Below are 19,155 nucleotides of genomic sequence, written 5' to 3'. Positions count from 1 at the left end.
CTACCCGGCCAAATAATCCGCATTCATGTAGTCTTTTACGAATGGTATCAACATAAAGTAAAGTTCTCAGCTCATTTTCAATTTCCTTATCTATCCGTAACTATCGAAGCTAATTTTCGCCGATTAAGTTTGAGTTTACGTTGGATTAGCCGATCTGTAGTTGCTGTTGTTTTTCGTTTTCGACCACGTTCAAAAAGATTCCCTATGCATTTTGTCATTTTGTACTTTTTGATAATTTATTCCACTGTAGATAGAGGAAGTAATGTTTTTGATGTTATATCACGTTGCGAGTCACCGTTCTGGTAATGGTTTATTACCAAAGATCTCATATCATTACTATGTTTCTCCTTTTTGGAAGCCATAAGATAAACTTAGTGAATTCAACTACGAAAACTCTATTTATAGTAAAAGTATTTTCCCAGAACCTTCTAGAAGAACATTCCAGACTATTCCGATGAAAACATCGAGTCCCTTCTACACATCTTCAAATAAGAATATTTTTTTCGTAAAGTGGACGAATAATTTTTCTTTATTAAAAAACGTGATATATTCATAGAGTTTTCGATAACAAGAGAAGAGAAACAGAAATAAAGCTGAAAATATATACATAGGAAAGGTGTCTATGATGGCATACTTAGCTTTACCGTTTCTCTGAGTCATTACCTGAAAACTTATAAAATAGTTTTTGACATGGGTGTATTCCCTCTAGCATGCAGAATAATAATGAACCTCAGAATTTTTACTATTTTGCTTTTTTATAAGATTATGCCATTAAAAAAAAAAATACAAGTATGCCATCTTAGGCAACCAACTGCTCCTATGATAGCACACTTTAAAGAAATTAGACAAACAAGAATTTTTTTTGTTTTTTATTAATGAAAACACAACTTATCAAAAAAAAAACAAAATTAAAAATAAATATTTGGTCAATAAGCATAGTTCACATATAAATTTTTTTCTAATTCTAATTATGCCTGCTAGTGATCGACCGGAACAGAGATTTTGCCGGAACCGGAACCAAACCGGTAATAGATTCTAAATATTCCTAACCGGAACCGGAACCGAAAATAAATCCAAACCGGAACAGGAACAGAAACCGGAACCAAAAATAACTAATACATTTTAAAAAAGTTGGTTCTAATTTAAACAAAAATTAATGCAGTAAAAATAACTAAAATTTTACATTTTTTTTAAGTTTTTCCGAAACCTAAGGCATAGAGAAGCAATTGGACAATCCAAAAAAATCATTTAACACTTAAATGATTTTTTGGATTGTCAAAATGCACATTAATCATTTTCCCCTGTTCGAAATTGCGCAATAATTTTTACAATGTGTGAAAAAGATGGAATTTTTTTTCATTGTCGTCAGACTGCAGGAGCCAATTTATCTTTAGGAGGTTCAAAATTGTCCATTTGGATCATGACAATATGTTTAAGAAAATGAGCTGGTAAGAATCAGAATGGTGTAAGTTCAGCTCAAATAATAGCGATAAAAACATTACAAGATATGAATATTGATTTAAAATTAATTTAAACAAGAAAATTAATTAGTTTTCAAACAAAGCCAAGTTTTATTTACATTAATTCTCAAGTTTAACTACTAATTTAAAAATTTTTTTAATCATTTTTATCAAAGTGATAATAACGGTATTATGCTAAATAAAGCTTTATAATATATATTTTCGGTAACATTTTGAACCGGAAATCCGGCCGGAACCGAAATCTACCCGGAATATACCCGGAATCTACCCTTAAATATACCCGGAACAGGAACCGGAATTTCGGTTCCGGCCGGAATTTTGGCCGGAAACCGGATCCGAACCGAATTCCAGTCGATCACTAGTGCCTGCACATAAAAATGACACCAAGATCTGCATTTTTGACAACAAATCCATGGTTCTTTAGAGCAAGACAGCAAATAAAGTTCATAACAATACAAAAATGCTGTATCAGATTCGAAATCCATTATATTATTACTTCCTTTTATCTCCTCACTGCAGTATTTTTCTTCAACAGTCGTCTTTCTTTTTGTTTTTCTAACAAATTTTTCCTTTTCTTTGTTATCTTTTTCTTTTGCCTTATATTTTAATTCTTGGATATCCGGTGTGGTATTCAGAGGTCCAGTTTTTCCACGTTTTCATGCCCTTTTCAATTCAATTTTAGGGGTTGCTAAAGGCACCGGACACAACTTTTGTATAATAGACCTTATCCTTTCGTTGAAACAGAAGCTCCAATGCATATAGAATCTTCTGATGGGGGAGATCTCATTTCCAAGTGTGTTGATTTCTCAAACTTTTGTATTTCATCTTTTTTCTTAGCCTGATCACCTTTTTATGAGCATAAAAATTTATTTCAGGCATTTTTTTCAATTCATTTTGCAGGTTTTCCTATGATGGCAACTCCTCGGTATGCCATCATAGGAAAGAGTCACCATATTTGTTGAAACAAGCTGTGTCTACCTTATTCTACACATAGCATTAAAATAAGTATTCTAATAAATGTACAAATCCTGCAGATGAAATGCATGAAAATTTCACTTTTGTATGATGTATAATAAAATCGCAATCCTAAATATATGAGGGTATTAAAACTACAATACTGCATGCGAAAATTTCTGTTCGTTGATTACAAAAGCATTATTTATGACAGAGGGACGAATTTTTATTAGAAGTAATGAATTACTAATATACACATGTTGGTCTAATCACTTATGCACCAAAACTAATATTTTTGGAAATATGACTAGTATACCATCATAGGCGCTATGCCATCATAGGCACCTTTCCCCTATATGTACTGTCATGTCGTATCAATCAAAGTTTTCAATTCTTCTTTTAAAGGAAAGAAACCATAAAAGAAAAATAAGTACATTGGGTGGATGAATAATTTTTCGATTCACTGTATATATATATATATAAATATATACATACCAGCTGGAATACCCGGTGCAATGCGCCAGGTTTACCATTTATTAGATATAAAACGTTATTGTATTAATCAGAAAAGCAATTGTAGCTAAATCACAACTAAACCACACTGTGGTAATGTAGCTTTTTCGTAACAAACACATCAATAAAATCACAATAATTTTCTCTTCAAACAAAAACCTTTCTTTACAAATTTTTTTCGTTCATTTATACCATCATAAAAAACCGCTAACACGTATTAACAATTTTTTGATTTTCACTGGTAAAAACTATTAGAATTACCTCATAATCACCTCCTCGCCGGGGGTAAGGAGTGATTGGAGGGGAGCTGGAATTTGGTTCCAGCCATAAGCACCCTGAGCATGGAATCTGGGGTGATCCAAACCTGGCCTAAAATCTTCCCTGGGATAAATTAGACCTGTGTGTAAAATTTGGTGAGGATCGGATCAAAACTGTGGATTTGTGTAAAGAACACACCCACATACACACATACAAAATTTGGGATATAAATGAATGCATACATACACACATACATACATACATACATACATACATACATACATACATACATACATACATACATACATACATACATACATACATACATACATACATACATACATACATACATACATACATACATACATACATACATACATACATACATACATACATACATACATACATACATACATACATACATACATACATACATACATACATACATACATACATACATACATACATACATACATACATACATACATACATACATACATACATACATACATACATACATACATACATACATACATACATACATACATACATACATACATACATACATACATACATAGGTATTTAATGCATAAAATATATTCGAGAAATCAAATAGCTTCATTATTTTTTATATAAATTTTTCACAATCATTGCCATTCCGGATGAATCGTATAATGTTTTGACTTTTTTTTTTTCGAAGTAACAAATAAAGCGCCCTTATTGAATCTGAAAGACTTTTGTCTTGGTCGGTAAATTTTTCGACCAAATTGTATTTGTTTCCCTTGTTGAGTGTCTGGGTGCATTCGTTCGCTAATGCTAGATTTCTCCCTAAAGTGAAAAAGTTTACGAAAGTTCTATACATAAAAAGCATTCGTTTCACTCGCTTCACTCGTTTCACTAGCTTCATTATTGAAATAATATACCTACCTATGTAAATCGTTCTCCAATTGTTCAAGTTTTTTTATTTCTAACTGTTGAGCTTGGGAATAATTTGAAAGTTGCTGCTGCTGATTCCTCTTTTTATTCTGTTGTTGTTTATCATCTGTAGAAATACAGCAAGGTGACTGAACAATTATGTTACATCTATTCATATCTGGCACCAAGGACTTTTTTCGTGTTTTTTGGGAATCGACGTCATTTGATGCGAGAATAATAGCTTTTATAAATTCTAATGCAATTTCTTTATCTGGAAAAAAAATTTAAAAAAAATTTAAAAGTTTGAAAAAATTTAAAAATTGGTAGTTTTAAAATTTACTATTCTGTTAATTATATATATTATATATATTATATTCTATTATACTACATTTACTGCATATCCTTTAGATTAGTGTTTCCCAACTTGGAGCTCTCCCCTGATGAGAAGTGGGGAAAAGGTTTAAGCTAACCGTATCACAACTCTCAAAGTTCTTCAGTCAATAATTCAAATTTTAAATATTGAAAATTTGGTATAAGCCACATAGGGAACGTAAAAATTTTAAAAAATTTGGAACACTTTAGATTAATGCAGAAAGAAGAAAAAGTTCTGCGACACCATATCAGCTCACCCTTAGTAATGGCATTACCAAGCCACTTTCGAATTGCTTCAATAGCATCAGGTTTTAAAGCATTCTCTAAAGCCTAAAAAAAAGTTATAAACCAGGAAATTACAAGTTTTTAGTCAATTTTATTTTAGTTCAAATTCCTCGTCTCTATGTACGTAGGTAACGATTAATAATTTCTGGACAATACCATCTTAACAAGTTCGTCATCTGTTTTGTCTAAGTGAGTCGTCTGAAAAAATGTTTGTTGATCTCGTTGCTTGCCACTTAATGACGCTGTAGCCTAAAACAATAGAAAAAATACTTTGAAAGGTTTAAAAACGCTGAAAATTATAAATGTGCAATCTAAATATAGTGTGATACATTGCTTAAAAACAGTGTTTTAAAAAAGTTATTATCCATCTTAAAAAAAACCTTTTCAAGATTTTTTTTAACTTGATGCCCCTTAAATGATCTTTCAACTGACCAAAACTTTCCCAAGGTCGGCACTAAAATATAACAAAACATTTTTTAATTATAGCAAGTGCCAAGATTAAACGTCACCGCGTTTTTTGGTAGCAAGTGATACCAATAAACATTCTTTTAAAGACGCAGTCATCTTAAATTGAGTTAGAGTATTGTCACAAACATTAATGTTTTTTACTTATGTAATTTTTTGTCCCAACATCAGTAATTGTGCAATTGAAAGAATTGTCTCGATCATTTTTCCTATATAGAGTTGCATTTCGGATAGCTCTATCGTATGATTTTCCAATCTCGAGAAACATCATTGCGCCAATTTCATTTTCCTCTAAAATATATTTAAGCAAAATTTTTATTAAGTTATTAACCTGATTTTAATATTATTAACTTAAGTTGTAAATGTATTTAAGTAGCAATTAAATCATTTTAAAAAGTTTAAAACTAACTTAGGTTGTAGAGATTTTTTTTAAAAAAGAAAGCAATAAAAGGTATTATTTTAGATACTCATATGTATTCAGTCCAAAGAGAAAAACCCAGAGCTTTTAATAAAAATCTTTAGTTTCAACTTACGCTCATGATAACTCACCTTACTTACCTTAACAAAATCAAAAAGAATTGTTTTTGTTTTTTTTTAACTTTTATTTACAAAATGAATGTTAGTTACTTACTTTCAGGTCGGCCAATATAATCAGAATAAAAGCTTTGATGAGTGTCTGCAATATTTGATTTTAGAAATCTGATGTTTGCTTCTTTTTTATCTCCGAAATCATAGACTCGCGTCGGAATCCGCCAGTTTAAAAAATCCTATAAGTTAATTTAAATAACTATAAAATAAAATGCTCTTTTAAAAAAAACTTATTACAAAATAAATTATATATGCCACACAATATTTACTAAAGCGCATTCGTCTTTAAGTTACTTTTGTTATATACTAATTATACTAGTCTGTAGTTTTCGAGAGATTAATGTGCATGAGAAATAAAGAAAAAAAACTCACCATCTGTATAATAAGGAATACTAAAAACTCAAATACCTCCACGTTTCAATGTTTGCGAGAAATTCATAATACTTTAAGCATCATTTATAATACCTGCTTATGTGCTGATATGCTGTAATACATTTACTTTTAGAATGTTTTATTATAAAGCCTTTAGAAATTTGTATGTTCGTTTGTTCAAAAAACAGACACTTTTGTCTGAAATTGTATTACATCCTAGCCAATAGAAAAACGATATGTTCCAGTTGCTTTAGATTTTTCAAAGAAAAAGTAATATCATGCCTTACTGATTCAGAACTGTATACTGCAATGTTTTCGCTATATTTGTAAACAAATATTAGTCATTTTAATTCTTCAGTTGGAGATAAAACCCTTACAATGTTTGGAAAAAAAGAAAAAAAAATCAAACAGTCTAACTATATCTCAAATATCTAAAACTATATCTTAAAATCAATTTACAGTAGCTGTTTACTTTTCCGACATTAGTCAAAAATCTTACAACATAAGTCAATATAATTTTGATTAATTATTTTGACAATATAATACCAATATCTGATAAAGAACATGCTTTAAAAATCTCAAAAAGTTATATATGAGAATGTTGTGTATTATTGTCTAATAAAGATAAAAGGGAATAAATGGTGTTTCTTTTCTTTTCCATATTTTTTAACAAACATCCTAAAACCAAAATACATGCTAATATCATACTTATACTTAAAGTATAATCATTTTTGTAGTTTAAAGTGTCTGAAAAATATCTAATCACGATGATACATACACTGGTAAGTTTCGAAATGCTTTTATGGTATTAAATGCCATTTACAAAAATCTTTTTATGTGGAGATAAGTTTAGTTTTAAGGCTTACTTACTTTTGATGGGTGTGGATTGTTGCGCCTTGTTGGAGAACATGGCCGTGGACTTGATGGCCGACCCTTTGGTTTGCTGCAAAATTGAAGGGCATAATGAGTTTTATAATCATTATCTTCTTTTTGACTGACTGGAAAAACCGACTGTGAGTTATAATGCTTTTGCCGGCGCTGTCTGGCGATAAAATTTCCAGGCAAATAAAATTTGGTCAAATCTTGTAAACTTACTTCAGCTTCATGCCTTTGGATTACAGAAATCATCTTTCAATGAAGAAGGGGATCGGTTAGTTAAAAAGGAGAGATTTATTTTGATATAAATCTTAAAAATAAGTTACAATAGCATTTAGTATAAGGGTTACGATGGAGTTAATTTAAAATATGACGTCAAATAAGTATTTGTATTTTCCGAATAAGTTGTCTCAACACAAACAGACAAAAATTAAATTTCTTTTTGACTTCTTAATATTTTTTTTCATTGATAATTTTATTGTTATTGATAGTTAATTTAGTTTCAAAGGAAAGGTAGGGAAGATCATCATAGTGACTCATCAATATTGGGCTATTTACATATTTATTTTTGTCTAATTTTTAGTGACTGTAAAAAATAGCTTTTAATTTATTTGGTAAAACTTATTTGTAAACTCAATAAAAAGAAAATAAGCAAATTTAATTAAAAAGAGAAGTAGCAAATTTAAGTAAAATAATTATGTGAAATGGTCTTTATTCTACAAATTGTTAAAAATTATATTGTTTTCGAAGTATCAATCAAATAACTTAATTTTAATGTCTTTGAATATACAGTGCAAAAATATCTAGAGAGAGGGAGAGAGATTTCCTAAAGAAAGAAGGAACTAAAAACAATAGAAAAGTTGCAGAACTAGTAGGAGATTTGAGAAACACTTCAGAACAGCTTAGGGTATTAGCTAAGTACTAACCAAATTTACGGAAAAAAAAAGAAAGGCACTGCAATAAAACTCCACATTCTTATTAAAAAGCCTTAACAAGATAGTGCTATTTTTGGATCGGAAGTGTACAGAAGAGCATGAAATACATCCTCATTTGTAACTGATTAAAGACATTTTCTAGCATGATGAAGGCGAAATTTTTTATAATCCTTATTACGGGATTCTTGCGCATCTTCTGAAAGTTGACCGATAGGAAGAACTGCAAAATGCTTTATGATATTTTCTCCGTGAAGTAAGATTTTTTGTACTGAAGATAGCATATAGTACCATCCATAATTGGTCACATAGATTCGGGAAGTTTCTACAGCATAACTACCAAAACTTTCAGCATTTATCATAAGGAGAGAGCTTGCAGAATTATGTAAAATCGCTTAATAAAATTTTCATCCACTCCAGTGATTTCAGCAAAGCAGCTTTCATTGTAAAAAAAATCTTCTAGAAGTATTACCATTATTGGTATTACCACTTGCTTGTTTTGGTTTGTCAATGATCAACCCTAGCTCCTCACGAAAACGTTTCTGTACCAAGATCTTCTTCTCTTGCTTTAGCCATTTCTTTTTTCACTTGCGGCTGACCATGTTTGGAAAGAAAGATTGTAAGAAATATATAATATTATTTCCATACAACGAGTCCAGGCATATAATTTAGACAATCCGTATTGATACGAACTTTCATTTAAAGGCCTAGAAGGCACTTTAGTCAAAATGTTCATTTGCCGTGGAGTAGCTCCACATATTGTAACATGTACACCCAGAAGGCGTATCCGTCAATACCTGAGCCACTTTTCCATCTATCATTGTTAGAAAAAGTTCATGTTTTACTTGTACTCTTTTACCTTTTTCATTAATTATCCCTTTACTTTACCACCAAATCAAAAAAAAAACAAAAAAAAAATAATTTGTTTTTTTTACCTCTATAGTATTCTATTTCGTGTCCAAAAAAAAATTAGACTTTAACGATTTATTGAAAAGAATTGTTTGAAATATATATATGCATGATCCTAAACTACATAACATTATATATAGAATAATTTATAATGATTACAAATTAATACTAGTTAAAGTATTTGCATAGAACTCAGTTAATGTCTTTTTCCATATCAAACTGTTTTATAAAAAAATTGTAACTGGTTGTGTAACACCTAACAATTTATATGTATATATATAGAGAGAGTTTTGCTTTTAGTGAATTGCATGGTCATTATAGAAAGAAAAAAAGTAAAACATAACGGATAACATAACGGGTAATTACCCGTTATCTCAGGTTTTCAAACAAAACGGATAACATACCGTTATGTTCAATATATAATTCGTATGAAAATAACGTAACAGTAACTGCCGTTATTTTCATACGAATTATACATTGAACATAACGGTAAATACCCGTTATAAAACACGAAAACTGGCGTTATGTTTTTAAAAATTATAACGGGTAATTTTTTTACTGTGTACTGTACACGGAATCTATGGTGGAATCCTAGCTACAGTGTGATCCAATAAATCTTGCTGTCCCAGAATTTTTGCATGTGTGTTCGTAATTTCTATTGCAGAAGACAGTGGATAACAGGTCTCTTTAACTTCTTGAATTTTATAATATGGTGGGAATATGGAACAGTTTCGTTCATTTGCCACCTTCCTCAAGTACAAATATTGTGCTCTTGTTAAATCTAAATCAATAAACACGCTGAGTGCTTCTTCATCCGCTTGCATATTTTTCTGGCTTACAATTTCCATCAAATTCAATATTAAATTTTTTTTGTCTTTATCAGCAATCCTAAATGATTCCACAAGTTTTGGTTCTGCTTCTTTTTTTTCTTTTTTTCCTTTTTCCGTGACGCCTCTGTCCATCGTTTATTAAATGACGAAATAATGTGCCTTTGAATATCACTAATGATGAAACACGAGTCGTCCTCAGAAACTTAATAATTTTCTTTTAAAATTGTTGACAGTGCCTCAACTGTCTATCCTCCATCAATAAAGGAAAGCAATAATTTACATTTCGAACACTTAAAAGTTGTCATTTTAACAAGTCACTTAAGTAATGTACGTAATTTTCAATAGTCAAACGAGTCGGTTTAATTTGCATTGAATTTGATTTGTTTCAACTCTTTACATATTGGCAATAAACATTCACCACAAAATGAGTGCAAAAAAAAAAATGTCATGGTATCAATAAAAAATTGATAATAAGTTAAAAAACATATACCAAACTATTGTTATAAATGAACAAAATTTGAAACCACGATAAAAAGCGGTTTTCTGTTGTTTTTTTTTTAATTTGATCACTTTTTTCCCGATAATTTCGGAAACCGCACGCTTCTGCACCTCATTTTTATACATGTTTTTATTAAATACTTAGGCTACAATACTAAGGGAAAAGTGCCTATGATGGCATAGCGCCTATGATGGCATACTGGTCATATTTCCAAAAATATTAGTTTTGGTGTATAAGTGATTAGACCAACACGTGTATATTAGTAATTCATTACTTCTGGTGAAAATTCGTCTTTCTGTCGTAACCCAGCCAACATTGACAGACGGGTACCGTACGGGGCCCATACGGGTCCGCAACTGGGTCCCGTATGGGAAGACCAACGGTATCCCGCCGGATCTTGGCCGCGGTTTCCATATGGGGCCGATATGGGTATGCCCGCTGGGTATCCCGTATGGGTCCCAGTCAAATCCCGTACTTTAAAACCATAAGGGGCCCATTTGGGTTTGCAACTGGGACCCATATGGGAAACCCATCGGGAACCCGCCGGATCTTGGCCGCGGTTTTCCTCTGGGGCCCATATGGGTATACCCGCTGGGTAACCCGTATAGTTCCCACAAAGTTTGCCAATTGCAAATCTTGCAAAACTACGTTTATAATTTACAGATAAAACTGTATATGATTTGACTGTTTGTTTCAAACAAAATAACAATTAAAATTACAATGTCAAAATTGAGAGAGTTTTAAACCATTCTTTAATCGCGTATCATCTGATTTCACGGTTGTTTCGCGAATTGGAAGCTTTTCCATCGTTTTATTCTCGTTTCGAAGCTTTTTCTTGTTTCAATATAAGCTGTAAAAAATAAAATTTAACTGTTAGTCTGAAATTTTATAGGTAACACACCTGGTTTTATTCATTTAATATATTATAAAACTCTCTACTCAACACTCTTCAGATAAAAAATTGTTGTGATAGTAAATGTATAACATTCCTTTAGTTACTGATAAATAAATTATAATTTTATATAGATATTGTATATATTTTAAATAAATAAATAATCATATATATATATATATATATATATATATATATATATTAGTAAAAACACTTATCTACAAACAACATCATTCAACTGAAACACTTTTACTTTAACTAACCAATGATATATTTGAACTTTTTTAGTTAACCATACCCAATAAGTAAAAATTGGTAATTCATGTTCATCTAACCAAAATGTAAAATATGGAGCACCCCAAGGTACAGTCCTGGGTCCAAATCTTTTTAATATCTAGTTGTGGATATACCAAATTGTCTTGAATACATTTCTAAATGGATGTGTGAATCATTCATAAACCAATCAAAAACAAAAATATTAATTATGGCACCACCTAACATTCAAAAAGATATTATTATTAAGGGTACTTTTGTTAACAAGGAATGCATTTGATTTGTTGATTCTGCAAAAAGTCTGGATGTGATACTCGACAATCAATTATATTTAAAAACAAATAAATAAGATTGTTAAAAACTGTTACAATATAATGAGAAAAATACCCAAAATAAAACAATTCTTATCCAATAAAGATCTGTGCACCATAGTATGTTCATTATTATTTTCACAACTATATTATTGTAACTCCCTCTACTTTGGAATTGATAAGACACTATTAAAGAAACTGCAGTCTGTTCAGAATTGTGCAGCAAGACTGGTATTTAAAACTAGAATAGAAACTCAAGTAAATAACAAAGAATATAACAACTTGCATTGGCTAAAAATTAGAGAAATAATATATTTCAAGGTCATTTTAATAATGCAGAAATCTATTAAACGTCGTTATGCAATTTAATTCAATACTCTATGTCAGAAAGAACTAAAAGAAACAAAATACAATAATCATTTCAGCAATCAAGCATTATCCCAGTATGGTCTTAAACTTTAAAATATACTTCTAAATACCATCAGTGACAAAAAAAACACAACTATTTTTAATGAAAAACTGAAATCATATTTAATGGTGAATGGAGAACTATTCCACCAGAAAACTCTTGATTATTAAAATTTCTAGCTTTGTTTAATTTGTTGCGCAGCTGAGCAAGTGTTTTGCCAACTTCTGGCAAAACACAGTAGCTGTGGGTAAACTCATGTATTTATTATTTATTTATTTATATATATAAAAGCCTGTCTGACTTATCTCAATCTACAAACTCTAGAATAAAGAAGGCAGTTAGGGGATATGATACAATAATTTAAAGCATTCAAGGGGGTTAATGAAGTAAATTGGTTTCATATCAATGCACACCACATTCCCTTTTAGCACAAGGACCTGCAAGTAATGTTAAAGGCTCTAAATTATATATATATATATATATATATATATATATATATATATATATATATATATATATATATATATATATATATATATATATATATATATATATATATATATATATATATATATATATATATATACCCTGTTAAGTTGAACCCTGGATAAGTCAGACTTTTACTAAATCGGACAGATTTTCGATTCCCCTTGAACACTCTATACATACGTAGAGCTCGCTTAATTCTGACATTTTCTAAGTCTAGATATCTATCTATTCCTTTTGATATTTCATATTCTTCTACAGAAAAACCTTGACAATGGAAGCTATAATATACATAAAAAATTATATGCAATGTATAAATGACAAATATTTAATTGGAACCTAACATTATAATAGATAACAATTATTAAAACAAATATTGAAACAATATCTTACTCACTTTTCTCAAAAGGCTTTTCTTGATTATCTCTAAAGGATTGGCAAAATATCAAAAGTATTATTATTTTTTTTGAAACTTTAATAATTCATAAATGTGCAAGTTTTAAGCCAGTAACATAAACATAAGCGGAGTAACACTAACATAAACATCTTTTGTATGTTAAATTAAAATTATGTAACTTTATATACCTATTTTTTTGGTTTTGATATACTTCATCAACATTTGAGGTATCTTCTGCATTTCTGCATTTTTCTTTTGCTTCAGATTCTGTGTCTAAATTTTAAAAAGTACTTATTTTAATATTGATGTATCAAAATTTCATTTTCAAATTTCAATAATTATGATTAAAATGCTTAAATAAATTTATAAAAAATTATCAAAACTACTACTTTACTATCTTTGAGAATATTATGTAAACTACCTGCAGTTGACAAAATTCTTCCTGAAAACCGAAGCCATCCAACCTCAGGTTCTTGACATATTGATTTAGCTAAGTCTATTTTTTTCATATTTGTCCAGCGAGGCCAATAAAAATCTGTAGATTTTCTAGAGGAAATTATTGATAACACATTTTCACTCACAGCATTCCCTAACCAAATTAGTGGTACGTAATCTGTATTGTTTTCATCGAATGCAACACAGTACAGAAATTACACAGTAAGTAACTCTGCTACAAAATGTAAACGAAAATAGAAAAAATCCATCCTCCGCAATCTCCTTTATATAGGAATAAAATATTACTAAATTGAACTTTTGGTTTTACAGAAAAACGTTCAATGGTCTTCAAAAACCATTCATGATTCTAAAAATATATGCCACAAGGAAGTAAGACAATAATGAAAACCCTCACGTCAACTTTTTAATATTAGAGAGCTTACGATATGAAAACTGTAACGGCAACGGAGACGACAAAGGTCTGGATCGAGCGTATTGTAATAATAGCTTAATAAAAAAACAGCAAATGCAAGAAATTTGCGAAATATATCTTGTAGGCATTTGGCTTCGCGTCATGGCTTACTATATAACAGGCCTTGCCAACGCGCGGCTTGCGTAAAAAATTGGAGGTAAGATTTATATTTATAAAAAAGTTTTATATTTATAAAAAACTAGAAAACAGTTTTAAAAAATAAATACGGGGGTGGTTTTTTTAACAATAATATTTATACAACATTAATAAATAATTATTATAAAATTAAAAAAATAATTTTCGTTTTAATTTTTATTTTATAAAATTAATTTAAGTTGAATATATATATTTATGCAAAAATTTAATATTTGCATGAAATTTTCAATAATCAAACACCCGTCATTATATTAATTAACTTTCAAATTAAAAAAAAAAAGTCAGTTGAGAGGTGAAGGATTAAGCAAGGGATTAATTTTAGTATTTAGAAAATGGTTCGTCGATGTTGTGTAACAAATTGCAATCGCAATTATAATCCTCAGAATAGAGTTAAAACATTTAGACTTCCAAGAAACATTGAAGAACGAAAACGTTGGATAGTTACAATACCAAGAGATAATGTTCCTGATACTAATAACACCGTAGTATGTGAAAGACATTGGCCAAAAAATTATTCAACTGTTACTGTTTATGGGAAGCTGAGACCTCGTGATGCTCCGTCAGTATTTGATTGCATAAAGCCAAGCTTAGTTTCTACTGTACCCATGCCACTTAGAAAAACATCAAAAAGTCTTAATAGTGTTCGCTGGCAAGAAGAGGATGAGTTAGCAATATTTAATTCACAAGGAAAAATAGAAAGTATTAATGTTTTATATGAAAAGTTAAAAACCAATGAATTTAATTTTGCTATTATTAATTATTTATGCAATGATATATTATATATTCAGTCTTCAGACTTTTTAAAGGAAAGTGCTATTCCTAGATTTCTTCTTTGCATAAATAAAGATCTCACTTTTGAAGCATTTCATTGTGGAGTTAAAATTAGTGTTATGATTTTATCATCTACCCGAGTTTATATTATGAATAAATTTTCTCATATCCAAGAAGCATTAAGATTTTTAAATTGTTGTGAAATAACACCCAAAAAAGAAGTTGTTTATCAACAAATTTTGTCAATGAATAAAATATGTATTGGGGAAAAAAAGTATCCAGTCAAAACAATTGTGCGAGCATTTGAGTATTTTTCTCTTTCATGATCAGCCTACAATCGCATCAGAGAGGATTTTGAACTTCCAAGTTTACGTACTTTAGGAAGAATTACATCTAAATGTAAATCTTTAGATGATACCACTTATATCAGACGTATTTTCTCTAATCTTAGAGATGATAGACAAAAAACATGCATTTTACTTCTTGATGAGGTTTATGTTAAACTAATGTTGCAGTATCATGGTGGCATAGTATTTGGTAAATCAGTTAACAAACCTCATCTATAAGCAAACACAGTACTGAGCTTTTTGGTTGTAACATTGTTTAATGGACCAAAGTTTCTTTACAAAATGTTAACAGTCAGAGAACTTGACGCTGAGTTTCTTTTTGAACAGACAACCCTGATTCTTGATGCAACTAAAAGTAATGGGGGCAATTTTATTGCTATTGTCTGTGATGGTAACAGAGTCAATCAGAAGTTTTATAATTTTTTTTTGAAAAAAAGAAGCATGGTGTACTAAAGACAACATTTTTCTTTTATTTAATTATGTTCATTTATTAAAAAGTATACATAATAACTGGATCACAGAAAAAACTCAAGAACTTGAATTTTATATTGATGGAGAAAAAAAAATAGTACGGTGGGTTGATATAATTAATTTGTACAAGCTTGAAACGAAAAACATTGTTAAAATGTCTAAATTAACGGAAGTTTCTATTTATCCAAAGCCGATTGAAAGACAAAAAGTTATCACTTGTCTGCAAGTGTTTTGCGATGAAACATTGTCAGCATTAAAAAGTCATCCAGACCTGCATGAAAATGAAGGGACGATTATTTTCATCTCTAAAGTCATTGAATTTTGGAAAATTTGTAATGTTCACAGTCCATATGCAGACATTTGTTTGGAAGATTCTAATCGAGTTACAATTGCTTCTGCTAATGATGACAATTTAAGCAAACTTTCTGCAATGGGTGATTTTGCAATACAAATAAAAAAAAAACAGAAAAAGGAAAAAGAGTCAAATTACTAACAAGAGCTAGTTGTTTAGCTCAGACCTGTTATGGTTTGGTTCAGTTGTCAAAATATCTTTCAGATACAACTCATCAGTATTTATTATTAGGCAACTTTACAACAGATCCATTAGAAAAGCTCTTTGGAAAATTAAGACAAGGGTCAGGAGGAACTTATTTTATTTCCGTTCAACAAGTTCTTGAAAAAGTAACTACATACCGTACAAAGTTGCTAATAAAGTTTGAGAAAAGTTCAGATGTGTTAGCCAATCTAGGTTCAGATCACTCTTGTCCAAAATTTAAATTTTTACCAAGTGAGGGTATTTGCAACGTTATTGACAATTTACCTGCTCTGTGTGATTCATGGACTGTTGATATTAAAATGTCATTAGTTTATATTGCTGGGTACATTATTCGTGAAGATGAAAATCCAGATGACACCTTTTATTTCTATGAAGCGTATGGAAATTTTGTAAAGGACATAAATTGAGGAGGTTTAACAATTCCTGGTGACAAAGTTTGTCAATGGGCAACTTACTGTTACATTCTTTTTTATGAAGTACATAATTACACTTGTCGGTCACCACTGTGTAACATCACTGTGTAACCTCCTTATGATGCTATCAGAATTTTATTCATTAGGTATGCAAAGACATCATGGATTAACAATGACAAATATTTTATTTAATAATTATTCTCGACTTTTTTCACCTCGTTCACACAAGGAGCCAAAGCAGAAGTTGCACAAAGTAAAATGTTTGCAATGTTTTCAACAAAAACTGTAAAATAGTGTTTAGTAAAATATCTAAAAAGCTTGTATTTACTTTTTATTCTCTAAAGATTTTATCTCTTTTTTCTCAAAAATTTATTTTTAATACTTAAAAATAACTGAGAATGTAAATTACTGCGAAGTAATAAATTTAATCTTGCCTCCAGTTTTTTACGCAAGCTGCGCGTTGGCAAGGCCTGTTATATAGTAAGCCATACTTCGCGTCTATAAAATCATCTTGGATGATGCAGAAAATATTCAAAATAATGACGGTTATAGCAAAACGACATTCGGCCAGAACTCTGTAGAAGCCACAATCGGGCCAGTGTGTGCCCAATGACAAATGCCGTCGCAATGGCGTACGACTACTCGATAGAGGCATGTCAGACTCGGGCCAATACTGGCCCGTTACTAATCTAGTTGTCACGGCGGGCGATGATTCGCCGGAATTCTGGCCCAGTGTCGTAGGCTGTCTGGGTAGCCACGCAAGATTTACAAATAAAAATAATGCCATCCGTTTTCAACAAATATTAAACAGTCAACACCATGCCATCAAATACACAATTGAATTGGAAGATGAAAACATATGATTAAATTTTATAACATCCAAATAACAAATAATCAAAAAGCTAATTATGATTTTACCATACATCGAAAAAAAGCAATAACAAATATTCAGGTTAAGCCCAATTCAAACCACGATCCAAAAATCTTAGAGGGAATTTTTAAAGAATTTATTCATAGAGCTTTATCAATTTGCTCTAAAAAATATTTAAGTAAAGAAATCGATTTCCTAACAAATGAGTTTGCTGAAAATGGATACGAAAAGAAGAAATTACAAGACATTGCAAATATTTTTATAAAAAAACGACACTCAAATAATGAAATAGTTTTATCTAACAACGAAGCAACTATGCCAACTATATCACTACCGTGGATCCCAATATTATCACCAAAACTTCGAAAAATCTTTAGGAAACCAGGTTACAGGGTTGTCTTTAAATCTAGTGCAAATCTTAAATCTTTGTTAACTTCACGCAACAAAACAAAACTACCATCAAATAGCCATCCCGGAGTATACCTAATAGAATGTTAACAAAAATACATCGGCGAAATAAAAATGAAAATAGCAACAAGAACAAAACAACACAAAAAAATGTTTTTGAAGAAAAATTAGAACAATCTGCAATTGGGTATCATAAAATTAAATGTTCATGTAATATAAAATGGGATCAAGTAAAGACGCTAAAAGTAGAACCCAAAAAATTTAAAAGAAAAGTTCGAGAGGCAATCGAAATTCAGTTCAACAAATGCGGACCTAAAAATGGAGGTATGAATTTAGATGACAGTTAATCACTGATCTCAAAATATAACTGGATAGCGTATACGGGAAATTTTTTGAAGCCAGTTTTGGCCTCCCAAGATGGCGGCGGAATTAACGAATGGGTGATATGAAAATTAAGAAATTGATGATAATCAAGTTTTATATCTTAAGCTCAAATATTGATAAATATATGAGTTTCTAATAAAAGTCTAGCTTTTTGTTTAACATAAGATTTTTTTCATAAAAATAACGGAATATTACATAAATTTCAAATATAAATTTTTTTTTGTTTAACAAAACATATTCTTACAATAAGTTGTTCTATATTAACTTTCTGTTTTTCGTTGTTTTTGTTTTTTTATGTCATCATATCATATCATAAAAATATTTTTGATTGGTTTTTGAATAGGATAAGTTTTGTTAATTGATTCCTAAGCATTTTTTCCAGTTATTTTGGCAGTTTGTTTTTTACCCAGGTGATAAAGATATATTTTTGCATAGTTTTATATGTTTAATCAGTGCAAATAAATGGTTATCAGTTATAGCTGAGTCAAACATATGAGAAGTTTGTTCATTAAATAGTTTTGAGTAATCAACTGATCTCAAAACAGCACTAGAAATGGCATTTTGAATTCTTATTTCATTTGGAAGGTTGCCATTTATTGAGGCAAGCAACCTATGGAAACATCTTTCAGCTTCTTCGCATATGATAGCAACACTTTTGGTTGGTTTAATTAAACCTCCTCTGTCTTTGAATTTTAAAAAACTGGTTTGTTCGAATTGATAAGAAAGTACTAATGCATTCCAACATTTAATGCAGATGGTTTTTTGTAAACTTGTATTATACATTTTTTGTATTATATATTATACATTTTATTTATGTATTATACATTTTTTGATAAGATACATAATGTTGATAA

At 30.0% G+C, this 19,155-nt stretch overlaps 1 protein-coding gene, 1 long non-coding RNA gene and 1 pseudogene across 11 annotated transcripts; 1 reads left to right on the top strand and 2 right to left on the bottom strand.

The window, feature by feature from the left end:
- Positions 1-3,037: 3,037 nt before the first annotated feature.
- On the bottom strand, positions 3,038-7,456 carry LOC145181709 (uncharacterized). 4 transcript variants are annotated; one of them, XM_090072313.1, is made up of 8 exons: positions 7,074-7,456; positions 5,875-6,010; positions 5,388-5,534; positions 5,159-5,232; positions 4,935-5,027; positions 4,751-4,823; positions 4,134-4,392; positions 3,038-4,034 (listed from the first exon to the last, which is right to left on the bottom strand). In XM_090072313.1, exons 1-8 carry the CDS (start codon positions 7,329-7,331, stop codon positions 3,854-3,856), a joined length of 1,221 nt encoding a protein of 406 aa, XP_089928439.1. In that variant the 5' UTR covers positions 7,332-7,456; the 3' UTR covers positions 3,038-3,853. The 4 variants fall into 4 exon arrangements, with proteins under 4 accessions (XP_089928439.1, XP_089928440.1, XP_089928442.1 ...); XM_090072314.1 differs by lacking the exon at positions 7,074-7,456 and adding an exon at positions 6,204-6,423; XM_090072316.1 differs by lacking the exons at positions 5,875-6,010; positions 7,074-7,456 and adding an exon at positions 5,802-5,866.
- Positions 7,457-10,925: 3,469 nt separating this feature from the next.
- Positions 10,926-13,985, bottom strand: LOC149879002 (uncharacterized). Of its 7 annotated transcripts, none has more exons than XR_016447056.1 (5): positions 13,439-13,985; positions 13,206-13,290; positions 13,018-13,046; positions 11,405-11,572; positions 10,926-11,099 (listed from the first exon to the last, which is right to left on the bottom strand). It is a non-coding gene; the product is annotated as an uncharacterized LOC149879002 (long non-coding RNA). The 7 variants fall into 7 exon arrangements; XR_016447055.1 differs by having other exon boundaries at positions 11,440-11,572; positions 13,439-13,983; XR_016447054.1 differs by lacking the exon at positions 11,405-11,572 and having other exon boundaries at positions 13,439-13,563; positions 13,896-13,978.
- Positions 13,986-14,327: 342 nt separating this feature from the next.
- LOC149879001 (uncharacterized) lies at positions 14,328-16,959 on the top strand (annotated as a pseudogene).
- The last annotated feature ends 2,196 nt before the right edge of the window (positions 16,960-19,155 follow it).

Source organism: Hydra viridissima, unplaced genomic scaffold, assembly GCF_058129835.1.
Source record: "Hydra viridissima isolate aposymbiotic clone 2 unplaced genomic scaffold, HvirCarnegie_v1 scaffold_14, whole genome shotgun sequence".
NCBI lineage: Eukaryota > Metazoa > Cnidaria > Hydrozoa > Anthoathecata > Hydridae > Hydra > Hydra viridissima.
This window is presented reverse-complemented; position numbering and strand designations above follow the sequence as displayed.